Source organism: Acipenser ruthenus, chromosome 41 (assembly GCF_902713425.1).
Source record: "Acipenser ruthenus chromosome 41, fAciRut3.2 maternal haplotype, whole genome shotgun sequence".
NCBI lineage: Eukaryota > Metazoa > Chordata > Actinopteri > Acipenseriformes > Acipenseridae > Acipenser > Acipenser ruthenus.
This window is the reverse complement of record NC_081229.1, coordinates 7,872,759-7,890,731: the sequence shown is the minus strand read 5'-3', so window position 1 is coordinate 7,890,731 and position 17,973 is coordinate 7,872,759. Positions and strand designations below refer to the sequence as shown.

The 17,973-nt window shown below is 43.6% G+C and overlaps 1 protein-coding gene across 1 annotated transcript in view; it reads left to right on the top strand.

Annotated features, from left to right (window-relative positions):
* Positions 1-15,799, top strand: part of LOC117434206 (H-2 class I histocompatibility antigen, Q9 alpha chain-like) — a 37,483-nt gene extending 21,684 nt beyond the window's left edge. Inside the window, exons 3-8 of the mRNA XM_059011077.1 lie at positions 5,629-5,904; positions 9,674-9,985; positions 10,332-10,430; positions 13,178-13,207; positions 14,124-14,171; positions 14,385-15,799. Coding sequence (XP_058867060.1) covers positions 5,629-5,904; positions 9,674-9,985; positions 10,332-10,430; positions 13,178-13,207; positions 14,124-14,170 — 764 coding nt within the window. The 3' untranslated portion in view covers position 14,171; positions 14,385-15,799. The remainder of the gene's footprint in view (positions 1-5,628; positions 5,905-9,673; positions 9,986-10,331; positions 10,431-13,177; positions 13,208-14,123; positions 14,172-14,384) is intronic.
* Positions 15,800-17,973: the final 2,174 nt, after the last annotated feature.

The window sequence follows — 17,973 nt, the reverse complement described above, 5'->3', positions numbered from 1 at the left end:
CATTCACTTTTATATAATGAGACAGTAACTTTTATATAATGAGACAGTCACTTTTATATAATGAGACGGTCACTTTTATATAATGAGACATTCACTTTTATATAATGAGACATTCACTTTTATATAATGAGACAGTAACTTTTATATAATGAGACAGTAACTTTTATATAATGAGACAGTAACTTTTATATAATGAGACATTCACTTTTATATAATGAGACAGTAACTTTTATATAATGAGACGGTCACTTTTATATAATTAGACATTCACTTTTATATAATGAGACATTCACTTTTATATAATGAGACGGTCACTTTTATATAATGAGACAGTCACTTTTATATAATGAGACAGTAACTTTTATATAATGAGACAGTAACTTTTATATAATGAGACGGTCACTTTTATATAATGAGACAGTAACTTTTATATAATGAGACATTCACTTTTATATAATGAGACATTCACTTTTATATAATGAGACAGTAACTTTTATATAATGAGACATTCACTTTTATATAATGAGACATTCACTTTTATATAATGAGACAGTAACTTTTATATAATGAGACATTCACTTTTATATAATGAGACAGTCACTTTTATATAATGAGACGGTCACTTTTATATAATGAGACGGTCACTTTTATATAATGAGACGGTCACTTTTATATAATGAGACGGTCACTTTTATATAATGAGACAGTAACTTTTATATAATGAGACAGTAACTTTTATATAATGAGACAGTAACTTTTATATAATGAGACGGTCACTTTTATATAATGAGACAGTAACTTTTATATAATGAGACATTCACTTTTATATAATGAGACAGTAACTTTTATATAATGAGACAGTAACTTTTATATAATGAGACAGTAACTTTTATATAATGAGACATTCACTTTTATATAATGAGACGGTCACTTTTATATAATGAGACGGTCACTTTTATATAATGAGACAGTCACTTTTATATAATGAGACAGTCACTTTTATATAATGAGACAGTAACTTTTATATAATGAGACCGTAACTTTTATATAATGAGACATTCACTTTTATATAATGAGACAGTAACTTTTATATAATGAGACGGTCACTTTTATATAATGAGACAGTCACTTTTATATAATGAGACAGTAACTTTTATATAATGAGACAGTAACTTTTATATAATGAGACCGTAACTTTTATATAATGAGACAGTCACTTTTATATAATGAGACAGTCACTTTTATATAATGAGACAGTAACTTTTATATAATGAGACGGTCACTTTTATATAATGAGACAGTAACTTTTATATAATGAGACAGTAACTTTTATATAATGAGACAGTAACTTTTATATAATGAGACATTCACTTTTATATAATGAGACAGTCACTTTTATATAATGAGACGGTCACTTTTATATAATGAGACATTCACTTTTATATAATGAGACAGTAACTTTTATATAATGAGACAGTAACTTTTATATAATGAGACATTCACTTTTATATAATGAGACAGTAACTTTTATATAATGAGACAGTCACTTTTATATAATGAGACGGTCACTTTTATATAATGAGACATTCACTTTTATATAATGAGACATTCACTTTTATATAATGAGACAGTAACTTTTATATAATGAGACAGTAACTTTTATATAATGAGACAGTAACTTTTATATAATGAGACATTCACTTTTATATAATGAGACAGTAACTTTTATATAATGAGACGGTCACTTTTATATAATTAGACATTCACTTTTATATAATGAGACATTCACTTTTATATAATGAGACGGTCACTTTTATATAATGAGACAGTCACTTTTATATAATGAGACAGTAACTTTTATATAATGAGACAGTAACTTTTATATAATGAGACGGTCACTTTTATATAATGAGACAGTAACTTTTATATAATGAGACATTCACTTTTATATAATGAGACATTCACTTTTATATAATGAGACAGTAACTTTTATATAATGAGACATTCACTTTTATATAATGAGACATTCACTTTTATATAATGAGACAGTAACTTTTATATAATGAGACATTCACTTTTATATAATGAGACAGTCACTTTTATATAATGAGACGGTCACTTTTATATAATGAGACGGTCACTTTTATATAATGAGACGGTCACTTTTATATAATGAGACGGTCACTTTTATATAATGAGACAGTAACTTTTATATAATGAGACAGTAACTTTTATATAATGAGACAGTAACTTTTATATAATGAGACGGTCACTTTTATATAATGAGACAGTAACTTTTATATAATGAGACATTCACTTTTATATAATGAGACAGTAACTTTTATATAATGAGACAGTAACTTTTATATAATGAGACAGTAACTTTTATATAATGAGACATTCACTTTTATATAATGAGACGGTCACTTTTATATAATGAGACGGTCACTTTTATATAATGAGACAGTCACTTTTATATAATGAGACAGTCACTTTTATATAATGAGACAGTAACTTTTATATAATGAGACCGTAACTTTTATATAATGAGACATTCACTTTTATATAATGAGACAGTAACTTTTATATAATGAGACGGTCACTTTTATATAATGAGACAGTCACTTTTATATAATGAGACAGTAACTTTTATATAATGAGACAGTAACTTTTATATAATGAGACCGTAACTTTTATATAATGAGACAGTCACTTTTATATAATGAGACAGTCACTTTTATATAATGAGACAGTAACTTTTATATAATGTTTTCAAAATCACAGTAACTGCAGATACAGTGAATACAGAGTCCTCTCATCGTTATTATCCAGTTCATATTTAAAGCAGAAGACTGCTGATAAAACAATACATTATTCACATAATTACTGCTGATGATGTGTATGTGAATGATATGTATTTTGAATATAAGCACAGGAAGGTGTCTAGTGAAACACAGTCTGACCCGTTTGGCTGGACGGCAGGTTTTTAGCTTGTTTGGTGACCCGTCAGAACCCTTGCCTGGACCCATGTTTGGGTCACGACCCCACTTTGGGAAGCGCTGGGTTAGACGACTCATTTTGAGACGCTCTCTCGCTGAAGGGGTTTGTACAGTAATCCTACGCGTTGTTTATTTTGAGACGCTCCCTCGCTGAAGGGATTTGTACAGTAATCCCACGCCTTGTTTATTTTGAGACGCTCCCTCGCTGAAGGGATTTGTACAGTAATCCCACGCGTTGTTTATTTTGAGACGCTCCCTCGCTGAAGGGATTTGTACAGTAATCCCACGCGTTGTTTATTTTGAGACGCTCCCTCGCTGAAGGGGTTTGTACAGTAATCCCACGCCTTGTTTATTTTGAGACGCTCCCTCGCTGAAGGGATTTGTACAGTAATCCCACGCGTTGTTTATTTTGAGACGCTCCCTCGCTGAAGGGATTTGTACAGTAATCCCACGCGTTGTTTATTTTGAGACGCTCCCTCGCTGAAGGGATTTGTACAGTAATCCCGCGCGTTGTTTATTTTGAGACGCTCCCTCGCTGAAGGGATTTGTACAGTAATCCCGCTCGTTGTTTATTTTGAGACGCTCCCTCGCTGAAGGGATTTGCACAGTAATCCCGCGCGTTGTTTATTTTGAGACGCTCCCTCGCTGAAGGGATTTGTACAGTAATCCCACGCGTTGTTTATTTTGAGACGCTCCCTCGCTGAAGGGATTTGTACAGTAATCCCACGCGTTGTTTATTTTGAGACGCTCCCTCGCTGAAGGGATTTGTACAGTAATCCCACGCGTTGTTTATTTTGAGACGCTCCCTCGCTGAAGGGATTTGTACAGTAATCCCGCGCGTTGTTTATTTTGAGACGCTCCCTCGCTGAAGGGGTTTGTACAGTAATCCCACGCGTTGTTTATTTTGAGACGCTCCGTCTCGCTGAAGGGATTTGTACAGTAATCCCACGCGTTGTTTATTTTGAGACGCTCCCTCGCTGAAGGGATCTGTACAGTAATCCCGCGCGTTGTTTATTTTGAGACGCTCCCTCGCTGAAGGGATCTGTACAGTAATCCCACGCGTTGTTTATTTTGAGACGCTCCCTCGCTGAAGGGATCTGTACAGTAATCCCGCGCGTTGTTTATTTTGAGACGCTCCCTCGCTGAAGGGATCTGTACAGTAATCCCACGCGTTGTTTATTTTGAGACGCTCCCTCGCTGAAGGGATCTGTACAGTAATCCCACGCGTTGTTTATTTTGAGACGCTCCCTCGCTGAAGGGATTTGTACAGTAATCCCACGCGTTGTTTATTTTGAGACGCTCCCTCGCTGAAGGGATCTGTACAGTAATCCCGCGCGTTGTTTATTTTGAGACGCTCCCTCGCTGAAGGGATCTGTACAGTAATCCCTCGCGTTGAGGGTTTATTTCTGGTTTGCTGTGTTCAGCCTCCTCCTTCCTGAAACACAATCGAATACTCGACTCATAACATTTCATTGGACATGTTTGTTCTAATCAGGTAGCGAATTCTTTGAGTAGCTGCTGCAGCACTAATGGATTGATAGATGAATGAGGGATTGAAACAAAGACTGCTGGGAAACCTGCAGCTCACCGACGCAGACAGACAGGCAGGCAGGCAGGCAGGCAGGCAGGCACAGGCAGGCTGGTCTTGTCCTGACTCTGAAGCCAGTGTGTGGTCTACTGTAGAGCTCTAGAACACTGCTGCTGTGTGTGTTCTATTGTAGAACTCTGGAAGGATCTGGAACAGTAGAATGTGAGCAGAGTTCCGGAGTCTCAGCTGGACAGACACAGTGTTCCTCTCCTCACAGTGAGGAGAGAGGGGCTTGGAAGCGACGCCTCTCTTTCTCTCTCTCCTCCTCGTAGTGAGGGGTTGTGTGCAGTGGAGTGCTGTGGGAGGAGGTGCTGTCAGGAGAGGCTCTGAAAACTCTTTATTGTTTTTCTGTTTTTTTCTGCTCATGGTGCTTTTGACAGTAATGGCAGCTGCTGTTTTGTTTTTTAATCTTGTGAGCTGAACCAGTGCAGGCTTTGAGGGCTGTGGGCTTTGAGTCTCTCTAGACACGGGTTCAAATGCAGATCTGACTGCCCTGTCTCTGGAGAAGACTGGGCTGTGATTCTTCATCCTCAGATAATATATTGTAATTAAGAACCGACCATGGTTTAATATTGCTAAATATACCTTTATTAAATGCAGGTAGAGTGGAAAGAAATGAACTGATAATGAATTACGTAATTCATATATCTAATACCTCGTTTCCATGATTATGATTTCCATAGCGTGTCAGCATGGTAGTTAAACAGCACAGTAATGGAAGCATGCCAAGCCTCATGAAGTATAGAAATCTGTGTGTGTGTGTGTGTGTGTGTGTGTGTGTGTTCGTGTTCGTTCACCGGCTCCCTCCCTCGCGTGTGTGTGTGTGTGTTCGTGTTCGTTCACCTGCTCCCTCCCTTGCGTGTGTGTGTGTGTGTGTGTGTGTGTGTGTTCACCGGCTCCCTCCCTCGCGTGTGTGTGTGTGTGTGTGTGTGTGTGTGTGTGTTCACCGGCTCCCTCCCTCCCTCGTGTGTGTGTGTGTGTGTGTGTGTGTGTGTGTGTGTGTTCACCGGCTCCCTCCCTCATGTCTGTTGTCTTCTCCAGGAGTTCACACTGTCCAGAGGATGTACGGCTGTGAGCTGGATGATGACGGGACCAAGCGGGGGTTTTTTCAGGACGGGTTTGATGGGAAGGATTTCATCAGCTTCGATAAGGACACCCTGACCTGGATCGCCCCTGTGATGCAGGCTGTCATCACTAAACACAAGTGGGATGCTGACAGAGCCAGGAATCAGATATATAAGGCCTATTTTGAGACGGAGTGTATCGAGTGGCTGCAGAAGTACGTCCGGTACGGGAAGGAGACTCTGGAGAGGAGAGGTACAGTCACACACACTGCTGCAGCGTGCACTGCTGTTGAGACGAGGCTGAGAGGAACACACACACACACTAACACACACTGACACACTGACACACACGCACACACTCACACTGACACACACACACAAACTGACACACTGTGGCTGTGTGGTCCAGTGGTTAAAAAAAGGGGCTTGTAACCAGGAGGTCCCCGGTTCAAATCCCACCTCAGCCACTGACTCATTGTGTGACCCTGAGCGAGTCACTTAACCTCCTTGTGCTCCGTCTTTCGGGTGAGACGTAGTTGTAAGTGACTCTGCAGCTGATGCATAGTTCACACACCCTAGTCTCTGTAAGTCGCCTTGGATAAAGGTGTCTGCTAAATAAACAAATAATAATAATAACACACACACACTTGCACACACACTTGCACACACACACACACACACATGTATACACACATAGTATGCAACACGGAGACAAGACTTAAATTCACTGAACTTTATTAACACATTCCCCCCTGTTGACGGATGAGACTAGATCCTGGGAGCGCCCCTGAAACACAACTTAACCAAACCGCTGCAGATCTGTATTATTATACCAGCTGAAACACAGCTCAACCAAACCGCTGCAGATCTGTATTATTATACCAGCTGAAACACAGCTCAACCAAACCCCTGCAGATCTGTATTATTATACCAGCTGAAACACAGCTCAACCAAACCCCTGCAGATCTGTATTATTATACCAGCTGAAACACAGCTCAACCAAACCCCTGCAGATCTGTATTATTATACCAGCTGAAACACAGCTCAACCAAACCACTGCAGATCTGTATTATTATACCAGCTGAAACACAGCTCAACCAAACCACTGCAGATCTGTATTATTATACCAGACCTGCGTTCCCTCAAAGACTTTCATTGAGGTAGCCACTGTGGCTAAAGCAACTTAATATTTGAAAACACCAGCCAGACCCTACCAGACCCTACCCTTTACAATACACATAAATATGATATTTAAATTACACAATAACTCTGATTCCCATTTATTAAATGCCAAACTTAGTCCCACATGAAAAAACGTCAGTACAGATTTGCTATATTCTGAATAGGTTAGCAGAGATATTCATGTACTGCCTAATCCTTTACATTATTTTGACTGTGACGTGGTTTTCTTTCCACTGCAGGACAGTGCTATTAGTGTATGTTAATATTAATGCCTACCTGACCAACCGCAGCTCGCGTTACACAAGCTTGCACTACTGTGATTAATAATATTAGTAGGATTGTACAGCCACTTTTCACCGTGTTCTTTCACCTTGGACTACTGACAGTAATACTGCACCGATTCTGACATTAAAACTCAATATATCATAGTGAGACGATCCTTCTTTTTAAAATAATAAATGTGTTATTAAGTTATTACTCTTTCGAATCCACTCTGTTACTATTTCCAAAATATATTTCAACACATTTTAAAGAGATAGCAAACAACGGAAAAAAAAGCTTAGCTGTGATCTTGAAGCTGCGTGTTTCTGGCTTGTCGTCTGTGAAGATGTTCTTCAGGGAGCAGAGGGTATGTTTGAAAGCATGACTGCTTCACCTCCCTGTGACTATCATCACGCTCATGTTGTAGTTGTGTGTGCATGGTTGGTATTCCTTGGGCTGCATCTTTCAGAACATGATTCTGTTTAATTGCTCTGTACAATTTGTTTTATAATATTTTTTTCCGTTTGGATGCCATGTGTTTTTTGTTTTTTTTTACAAGCAGCGCGTCCGCTGACTGTTTCTATTAGAGCCTCTGTCCTCCCGCCAAACACAGCGTTTGTGACATGCATGTGTCACGTGATCAAGCTAAAGAGCTTCCATTGGGCAAAATGAAATAACTAAACAGTCTGTATTGACTCATCTACCCTCACATGTTGAATGTGCTGGCAGTCTGACACAAGTACATTTTCAAAGCCTTCGCCACCGTGGCAGACTTGGTGAAAAATACCTGAGCCTCAACGGAAATCGTTTGGCTTGTGGTGAGAGGCGAGCGGGAACGTAGCGTAACAAGCTGGGTTAAATAAATAAACCATTCAGACGAAGAACAGCAACGTGTATCCAAACAACTTTGAGAGAGTCAATCTTTTTTATTTTAAGGTCTTTAGAAAAAAAATCCAAAGTTCCACAATTTTACAATAATCCTTTTATATGACTTCAGATTCCCATAGATAGATTTTCATACAGTATGTAGGTTTTCAAATATAAAATGTGGGACTCAGTACATGTCCAGTTTTACTTGTGATAAGTGGAAACAACATTTATGTTGTATATTCCTTGACTATGGAACAGCCGTGACAAACGGGTTTAACACTTATTCATGAAGCACGCGTGTGATCGAGGGTAAGTTAGTCTTTGAATGGGGCAACAACCATATATATCAGAACAACGACAACAAAAGCAAAACTCACAATCACATGATCACAGTAACGTTCATTAGAATATTTAAAATGTGAGATGATGCATGTTATTAGTATAGCTTTTTTTAGTAATCAATAAGTAGCCTATATTATTTTAACTACAAATAATACAATACAACTGACATGCAGAAACTACTACTATACAGTAGGGATTGAAAAAAGAAAAAAACGAGTCGTGAATTTAAAAAAATATTTAGAAAACCTAATATTTCTGCTATTTTTGAAAGAATAAAAACAGCACTAATTATATCCACATAATCGTAGGCCATTCTTAATGTTTTTATAGGTAAAAACAGGTTTCTCAGTCTGACAGAAATGATAACACTATGGCAAAAATCTAGTTTCCACTCAGTAGAATGGCGTCCATGCGTTGCTAGGGAGTACATCATCCTACGATGCAGACTCTGCATCTACCTCACTGACAACCACAGATATAGAATATTCTGCTGGCAACTACTTCCACAAAGTGTAAGCATGTGCATGACTTGTCCTGCCTCGCCTGCAGGGGGCTGCAAGGCTCTCTGTTTCTTTCCTCGTCCCCGCCCCACCCCCACCCCCGCTCCTCCCACCACCACACTGTGAAAAATTCCTGATGAGAACCCTGATACTGCACAGGACAGCAGCATAGAGGGGAGAGCCACTAGTGCTGTCTGATAGTATTGCAGTGCAAGCAAGGTACTGCACAGGACCTTCAGAGGAGCAGTGTGTGCTGTGACTGCTGTGCCTGATATAGACACTGTCTCCCTGATATAGACACTCTCCCTGATATAGACGCTCTCTCCCTGATATAGAAACTGTCTCCCTGATATAGACTCTCTCCCTGATATAGACACTGTCTCCCTGATATAGACACTGTCTCCCTGATATAGACACTGTCTCCCTGATACAGACTCTCTCCCTGATATAGACGCTCTCTCCCTGATATAGAAACTGTCTCCCTGATATAGACTCTCTCCCTGATATAGACACTGTCTCCCTGATATAGACACTGTCTCCCTGATATAGACACTGTCTCCCTGATACAGACTCTCTCCCTGATATAGACGCTCTCTCCCTGATACAGACACTCTCTCCCTGATATAGACACTGTCTCCCTGATATAGACTCTCTCCCTGATATAGATGCTCTCTCCCTGATATAGACACACTCTCCCTGATATAGACACACTCTCCCTGATATAGACACTGTCTCCCTGATATAGACGCTCTCTCCCTGATATAGACACTCTCTCCCCTCCCTGATATAGACACTCTCTCCCTGATATAGACACTCTCTCTCTGCAGTGACTCTGCTCTCCCTGATATAGACACTCTCTCCCTGCAGTTACTCCTGCAGTGACTCTGCACCCGAGGAAAGCTCGTGGATCTGCAGACACGGAGGTCCTGTGTCATGTGACAGGGTTCTTCCCCCGCGCTGTGGAGGTGACCTGGGTCAGAGACGGGTGGGATCAGCTGGACGAGGGGGTGCAGAGTGGGGAGGTGCTTCCCAACCAGGACGGGACCTACCAGCTGAGAAAGATCCTGACAGTGAGCCCTGAGGAGCAGAAGGGACACAGCTACTCCTGCCAGGTGGACCACGCCAGCTTCACTGAGAGACAGAACTACATCTGGGATCCCAACATGAGGAGTAGCGATGGTAATGAGGGTGATGATGCGTTAGAGAGAGGGGGGATAGGGAGGGAGGGATCCTGACAGTGAGCTCTGAGGAGCAGGGGAGACACAGCTACTCCTGCCAGGTGGACTACAGAAATAGTGGTGTAACAGAGGGAGTGAGGAGGAATGAGAGATGGAGTGAGTGGAGAGGGAGCTGGACTGTGTGTGGAAGGGAGGGGAGACTAAATCTAGTTGAACTGTTATTGGGCTAAATCAAGAAATCAAGTATCTGTTGTAATTCAGTTCAGTGAAGTTGTTCCTGTGTTGATTTGCCCTGGCTGACTGAGTGCAGTAAATGAACTCCCACAAACCCTACTCTGTGTTTGCAGGCGGCCCCCCTATTGGGATCATTGCTGGAGTCATAGTGGGTGTACTGGCTCTGGCTGCAGTGATCATTGGAGTGGTGATCTGGAAGAAGAGACAAGGAGGTGAGAGGGAGGGGAGGGGAGGGGAGGGAGGGAGGCAGTGAACTGCAGTGCTTTCAGCAGACACACACTCAGTGTGTTTACAACTCAGACCTGAACTGGCTCAGAGTGGATCAGATGAGAAGATTCTTTCACACTTGAGCACAGAGCTATGCTGGCACTGGCCCTGTATGCGCGCACATCGCCCCTGAACTGCAGTGCGTGTCCGATGATGTCATGTCAACCACGCCTTGCGTGAGACATTCCCCCAAATCACAGAGGCGGAAGAGTTTAAATCTACAAGCCTGTCATTCGTGTCACTGGTGTGTTTCCACTTCTAGGTGGTCGTTGCGTGATCATTAAGATTTCATGTTGCTCTGATATGTGAAGACACCTGTTTGTTTAAATTTCCAGTCTCTTCTTCAGGGGTGTGTGGACATTTACAGACACGAGTGTTATTGTCTACATTTACACACGAGTCTCACAGCTCTTCTGTATGTCATGTAACATTAACTCCTGTTTATTTTCTTACCCATGAAAAACACGTATTTTTGCTCTATAACAGAATTTTATCGTTCTCCCCCCCAGAGCTCAAGTTTATTCACCAGATCCTAACAGCGCATCACAGACTATCGATGATACAATTAAAAAACAAAGCCCTTCATGAATCACAAGATTTCCTTCTCGGGGTGAATCCAGCCCTTTGTTTCCAGAGTGAGACACAGCAGCTCTGAAGCTGTAAAATAACAGTATATAATAACACAAAAACTATTTAAAAATGAAACATTGTGTTTATTGCAAATCACACCAACTCGCTATTTTCTATATATTGTCATCAAATCAAAATGCATCAAATGTTTAAAAAAAACAGATTAGAACAAGTAGATGAGCTGCTACCATTTAAACATGTGATCTACACACAACCTGAGTTATTAAACACATCATGCATTACATTGTGTATTAGATTTTGAATGTTGCTCACAACCTCATACGTGACTCTGCTGTAGACTTGCTCATCACACTGACACTGGTTTGTACTGTAAAAAACAATGTAAATATCAAATAGCAAACCCGGGACGATTTCACAATTTCACTGCTTCTGCACGAAGGCTGAAAACGGGTCCAATCCCAGCTTTCCCGGGGTGTCTGGTAACCCTTTCACATCATGGCACTTACGATGATAAAGCCATTCATTTAAATTGAATAAACCTCCACAAGCTTGTGGCTTTACTGTTCAGATTGTATGATTGTTAGAGCTGTGATGCATATAAACAAGCTGGTCTGTGTGCAGGTCTACAAGCATGTTACTTTAAACAGAGGACTGTATTCACCCTGTGAAGGAAACCTCTCATTTCTTACAGACTTTACTGGAATGATTTGTTACAGATCGAGGTTCCCACAAAACCCAACATTTCCTCATGATGATACGTATCAAAATAGGATCACAGGTTACGTTTGTAGATATGTGTGAAAAATGATATTCCTGACAAAGTGTCGTGGCAGCTTGGCTTGTTTCACATTTACCCCACATGAATTATTAAATGTCTTTTCATATTATCACACAGATATAAAAGTCTGTCTGTATTTTGGGATCCTGTTGCTGTTGTCTGTGTCTGTGTGACGCTGACAATGGGGACGTTGCCCACGAGTGTACGTGGCAAACATGAGCCGACTCGGGGACCGCTGCGTTCACAGCAGAGCAAAAAACACAGCAAAGCCGTCGCAGAGCCCCCTCTGGAGCAGGACCTGGGCCAGCTGCGTTTACACAACAAGAAAAACAGAGCAAAGCCGTCACAGAGCCCCCTCTGGAGCAGGACCTGTACCGGCTGCGTTTACACAACAAGAAAAACAGAGCAAAGCCGTCGCAGAGCCCCCTCTGGAGCAGGACCTGTACCGGCTGCGTTTACACAACAAGAAAAACAGAGCAAAGCCGTCGCAGAGCCCCCTCTGGAGCAGGACCTGGACCGGCTGCGTTTACACAACAAGAAAAACAGAGCAAAGCCGTCGCAGAGCCCCCTCTGGAGCAGGACCTGTACCAGCTGCGATTACACAACAAGAAAAACAGAGCAAAGCCGTCGCAGAGCCCCCTCTGGAGCAGGACCTGGACCAGCTGCGATTACACAACAAGAAAAACAGAGCAAAGCCGTCGCAGAGCCCCCTCTGGAGCAGGACCTGGGCCGGCTGCGTTTACACAACAAGAAAAACAGAGCAAAGCCGTCGCAGAGCCCCCTCTGCAGCAGCACCTGAGCCGGCTGCGTTTACACAACAAGAAAAACAGAGCAAAGCCGTCGCAGAGCCCCCTCTGGAGCAGGACCTGGGCCGGCTGCGTTTACACAACAAGAAAAACAGAGCAAAGCCGTCGCAGAGCCCCCTCTGCAGCAGCACCTGAGCCGGCTGCGTTTACACAACAAGAAAAACAGAGCAAAGCCGTCACAGAGCCCCCTCTGGAGCAGGACCTGGGCCGGCTGCGTTTACACAACAAGAAAAACAGAGCAAAGCCGTCGCAGAGCCCCCTCTGGAGCAGGACCTGGGCCGGCTGCGTTTCCACAACAAGAAAAACAGAGCAAAGCCGTCGCAGAGCCCCCTCTGGAGAGGGACCTGGGCTGGACCTGCGTCGGCTGCGTTTACATGACAAGAAAAAGAGCTGAGTCGTCTTGGAGTGGGGATAAAAGTGTCTCCGGGGAATGGGATTGATGCAGTGTGAAAACAACTATGAAGCCAATGAGAATCAGCTCAGTGACTAATCCTGTGTTTTTTTTCTTTTCAATTAGGTGCCCAGAAGAACTACACCCCAGCTCGAAGTAAGTACTGGATTGAGAGCTTTTCCACATTGTGCATTTTAAACAGCATCTTATGTGTTTGATTGAATTGTCAATAGGAGGCTCCTGGGATAGTGGCTGCTTATTCCTCTAATTCTTCAGATCCTACAAACAGTGTGTCTTGTGAAGTTAGACTGTTTACCTGGAAACAAACCGTCCCTCTGTGTGTCTGCAGTGTCAGTGAGTCTCCAGTGCTGTGCCTCTGCTCCACAGTGTCCCTCTGTGTCTCCAGTGCTGTGTCTCTGCTCCACAGCGTCCCTCTGTGTGTCTCCAGTGTCAGTGTGTCTCCAGTGCTGTGTCCCTGCTCCACAGCGTCCCTCTGTGTGTCTGCAGTGTCAGAGAGTCTCCAGTGCTGTGTCTCCTCTCCACAGCATCCCTCTGTTTGTCTCCAGTGCTGTGTCTCTGCTCCACAGCGTCCCTCTGTGTGTCTGCAGTGTCAGTGAGTCTCCAGTGCTGTGTCTCTGCTCCACAGCGTCCTTCTGTGTGTCTGCAGTGTCAGTGTGTCTCCAGTGCTGTGTCTCTGCTCCACAGCGTCCCTCTGTGTGTATCCAGTGTCAATGAGTCTCCAGTGCTGTGTCTCTGCTCCACAGCGTCCCTCTGTGTGTCTGCAGTGTCAGTGTGTCTCCAGTGCTGTGTGTCTGCTCCACAGCGTCCCTCTGTGTGTCTGGTCAGTGAGTCTCCAGTGCTGTGTCTCTGCTCCACAGCGTCCCTCTGTGTGTCTCCAGTGTCAGTGAGTCTCCAGTGCTGTGTCTCTGCTCCACAGCGTCCCTCTGTGTGTCTCCAGTGTCAGTGTGTCTCCAGTGCTGTGTCTCTGCTCCACAGTGTTCCTCTGTGTGTCTCCAGTGCTGTGTCTCTGCTCCATGCTGTGTCTCACTGGTCATGTTGTTGTTTATTTCAGCCAATGAAGGTTCCGACACTTCCTCTGACACCGCCGCTCATGCCTGAGGTAAGAGTCAGTCCTGAACACTGATAGGCTGTGCAGTCTTATTCACAATCACTCGTAAACATACAGAGATTGAAGGGGAATATTGAGGACAGTTTTAGGGTTATATCAGTGGTGTTGTGTGGTTTTGTTCCTGAGCTACATTGTGACTGTGATGACCTCACTGATGACCTCACTGATCCTCTTTGTTAACGCCCCTTTTCTGTCTCATTCCAGGAGTGTGACTCCACTGCAGAGAGAATCAGCGACTCTGCAGAGATTTCATCTTTTACAATCCTTCATACGCAATACTGCTTTATAGTTTGATTTGATTCCACACATTGCAACTGTACAAACCAGTAGACAAGGAACCTGCCTCAAAATCAACTGAGTGAATCAGCAAACAACACAAATGATACAATGAGAGGAACAAGAACATGCATTTCTACAACATGATATTATAATGGGATACAGCAAGACAACCCATTTAACAAGGAGCTGTCGTATCCATGCACGGCTATTGTAGAAACACTAACACTCACTAGTGTCTTGATAATGAATTAATAAATTACATTAGTAAATTGTTCTTGTGAAATGTTTGTCAAAGTACAGTCAATTCTCATTGAAACAAACAGTACTGTAACTTCAATACAAACTCACAGGATGCATTTGGCTTTAGACCCCTGATAATCAGAGTTACTGATGAGACACATTGTTTCGCTGGTCCCTTGTTTGTTTTGATGAGAGTTGACTGTCTTCTCTTTTAGCATTGCTGCATGTATCCTGTTTAAGGCAGACACTGAGTCCGAGTGAGTCAGTGCCTTCGCTTCAGTTTGAAATGTTGCAGTTCCCTTGTCTACTGGTCCGGCTTTGTTTATTTACCATGTTGATGTTTTTCTCAATCAGAATGTGCTTTTGATAATACTGTAGATAGTTTAAGAGTGTCTCTTAATGATGCTCATCACTGCTAGGTAGGTTTAGGGGTAGGAGGAGAGGAGAGGAGAGGGAGGGTTGAGAGAGGAGAGGACAGGGAGGGGTGAGAGAGGAGAGGAGAGGGAGGGGTTAGGGTTTGCATCTCCTGATTGTCGTACACGCGTGTGGTTGAATGTGACTGATTTCTGTAAATCGCTTTCATTGAAATGCTTGAGTTGTTCATATTATTATACACATAGATTTTTTGTGAGGGGATAAGTTTAATTTTCAAGGCTTTTCTTTTTTTAGTAATAAGGTTTCAGTCTCTTATTGAGTGCAGTGCCATTCCAGTGGGGAAGCAGCCTCCTTATGATAAGATATCCCGGGGGACCAGGTGGGGCAGACAGACAGACAGACAGGGGCTGCTTCACCAGCCTCTCATTCCTGCCTTTCACCTGCAGAGGGCTTTAAATTGGAGGTTAAATCCAGCTGCCCCGTGTGTGTGATGATCCCAGCTAGTCCACCCGCAGTGGAGCACAGAACACAATCCAGCCGTGTCAGTCAGTCTGTGCTTGAGAGAGGCCCAGGACTGAATGAGAGGGAGGTGGGGGGGGGGGGGGTTCCTGGGTCAGGATTGAGGGTGTCTCTCTCCACAGAGCCTGCTAGCGCTCTGTTAAAATGCATTGAAAAATTGTAATCTGAGGCACTTAAATGATTGGAATAAAACTATTGAGACTGCAGCTGTCTTTTGGTGTTTCTTATATTTTAAACAATGTCCTGTCCGTGCTGCAGCCTGTCCCGTGCACGGCTCTGATAGGAAACATGTTTGTGTGAGTGGCTGCATGAGAAGCTGAAGCAGCAACACATTCACAGATCTGTTCAGTTACTGTCACTGTGGCAATGCTGCAGCAATGATCAGCACCACATTCACAGATCTGCTCAGTTACTGTCACTGTGGCAATGCTGCAGCCCTGATCAGCACCACATTCACAGATCTGCTCAGTTACTGTCACTGTGGCAATGCTGCAGCCCTGATCAGCACCACATTCACAGATCTGCTCAGTTACTGTCACTGTGGCAATGCTGCAGCCCTGATCAGCACCACATTCACAGATCTGTTCAGTTACTGTCACTGTGGCAATGCTGCAGCCCTGATCAGCACCACATTCACAGATCTGCTCAGTTACTGTCACTGTGGCAATGCTGCAGCCCTGATCAGCACCACATTCACAGATCTGCTCAGTTACTGTCACTGTGGCAATGCTGCAGCACTGATCAGCACCACATTCACAGATCTGCTCAGTTACTGTCACTGTGGCAATGCTGCAGCCCTGATCAGCACCACATTCACAGATCTGCTCAGTTACTGTCACTGTGGCAATGCTGCAGCCCTGATCAGCACCACATTCACAGATCTGTTCAGTTACTGTCACTGTGGCAATGCTGCAGCCCTGATCAGCACCACATGCACAGATCTGCTCAGTTACTGTCACTGTGGCAATGCTGCAGCCCTGATCAGCACCACATTCACAGATCTGCTCAGTTACTGTCACTGTGGCAATGCTGCAGCCCTGATCAGCACCACGTTCACAGATCTGCTCAGTTACTGTCACTGTGGCAATGCTGCAGCCCTGATCAGCACCACGTTCACAGATCTGCTCAGTTACTGTCACTGTGGCAATGCTGCAGCCCTGATCAGCACCACGTTCACAGATCTGCTCAGTTACTGTCACTGTGGCAATGCTGCAGCACTGATCAGCACCACGTTCACAGATCTGCTCAGTTACTGTCACTGTGGCAATGCTGCAGCTCTGATCAGCACCACATTCACTGATCTGCTCAGTTACTGTCACTGTGGCAATGCTGCAGCCCTGATCAGCACCACATTCACAGATCTGCTCAGTTACTGTCACTGTGGCAATGCTGCAGCCCTGATCAGCACCACGTTCACAGATCTGTTCAGTTACTGTCACTGTGGCAATGCTGCAGCCCTGATCAGCACCACGTTCACAGATCTGCTCAGTTACTGTCACTGGCAATGCTGCAGCCCTGATCAGCACCACATTCACAGATCTGCTCAGTTACTGTCACTGTGGCAATGCTGCAGCCCTGATCAGCACCACATTCACAGATCTGCTCAGTTACTGTCACTGGCAATGCTGCAGCCCTGATCAGCACCACGTTCACAGATCTGTTCAGTTACTGTCACTGTGGCAATGCTGCAGCCCTGATCAGCACCACATTCACAGATCTGCTCAGTTACTGTCACTGTGGCAATGCTGCAGCCCTGATCAGCACCACATTCACAGATCTGCTCAGTTACTGTCACTGTGGCAATGCTGCAGCCCTGATCAGCACCACATTCACAGATCTGCTCAGTTACTGTCACTGTGGCAATGCTGCAGCCCTGATCAGCACCACGTTCACAGATCTGTTCAGTTACTGTCACTGTGGCAATGCTGCAGCCCTGATCAGCACCACATTCACAGATCTGCTCAGTTACTGTCACTGTGGCAATGCTGCAGCCCTGATCAGCACCACATTCACAGATCTGCTCAGTTACTGTCACTGTGGCAATGCTGCAGCCCTGATCAGCACCACATTCACAGATCTGCTCAGTTACTGTCACTGTGGCAATGCTGCAGCACTGATCAGCACCACATTCACAGATCTGCTCAGTTACTGTCACTGTGGCAATGCTGCAGCCGTGATCAGCACCACATTCACAGATCTGCTCCGTTACTGTCACTGTGGCAATGCTGCAGCCCTGATCAGCACCACATTCACAGATCTGCTCAGTTACTGTCACTGTGGCAATGCTGCAGCCCTGATCAGCACCACATTCACAGATCTGCTCAGTTACTGTCACTGTGGCAATGCTGCAGCTCTGATCAGCACCACATTCACAGATCTG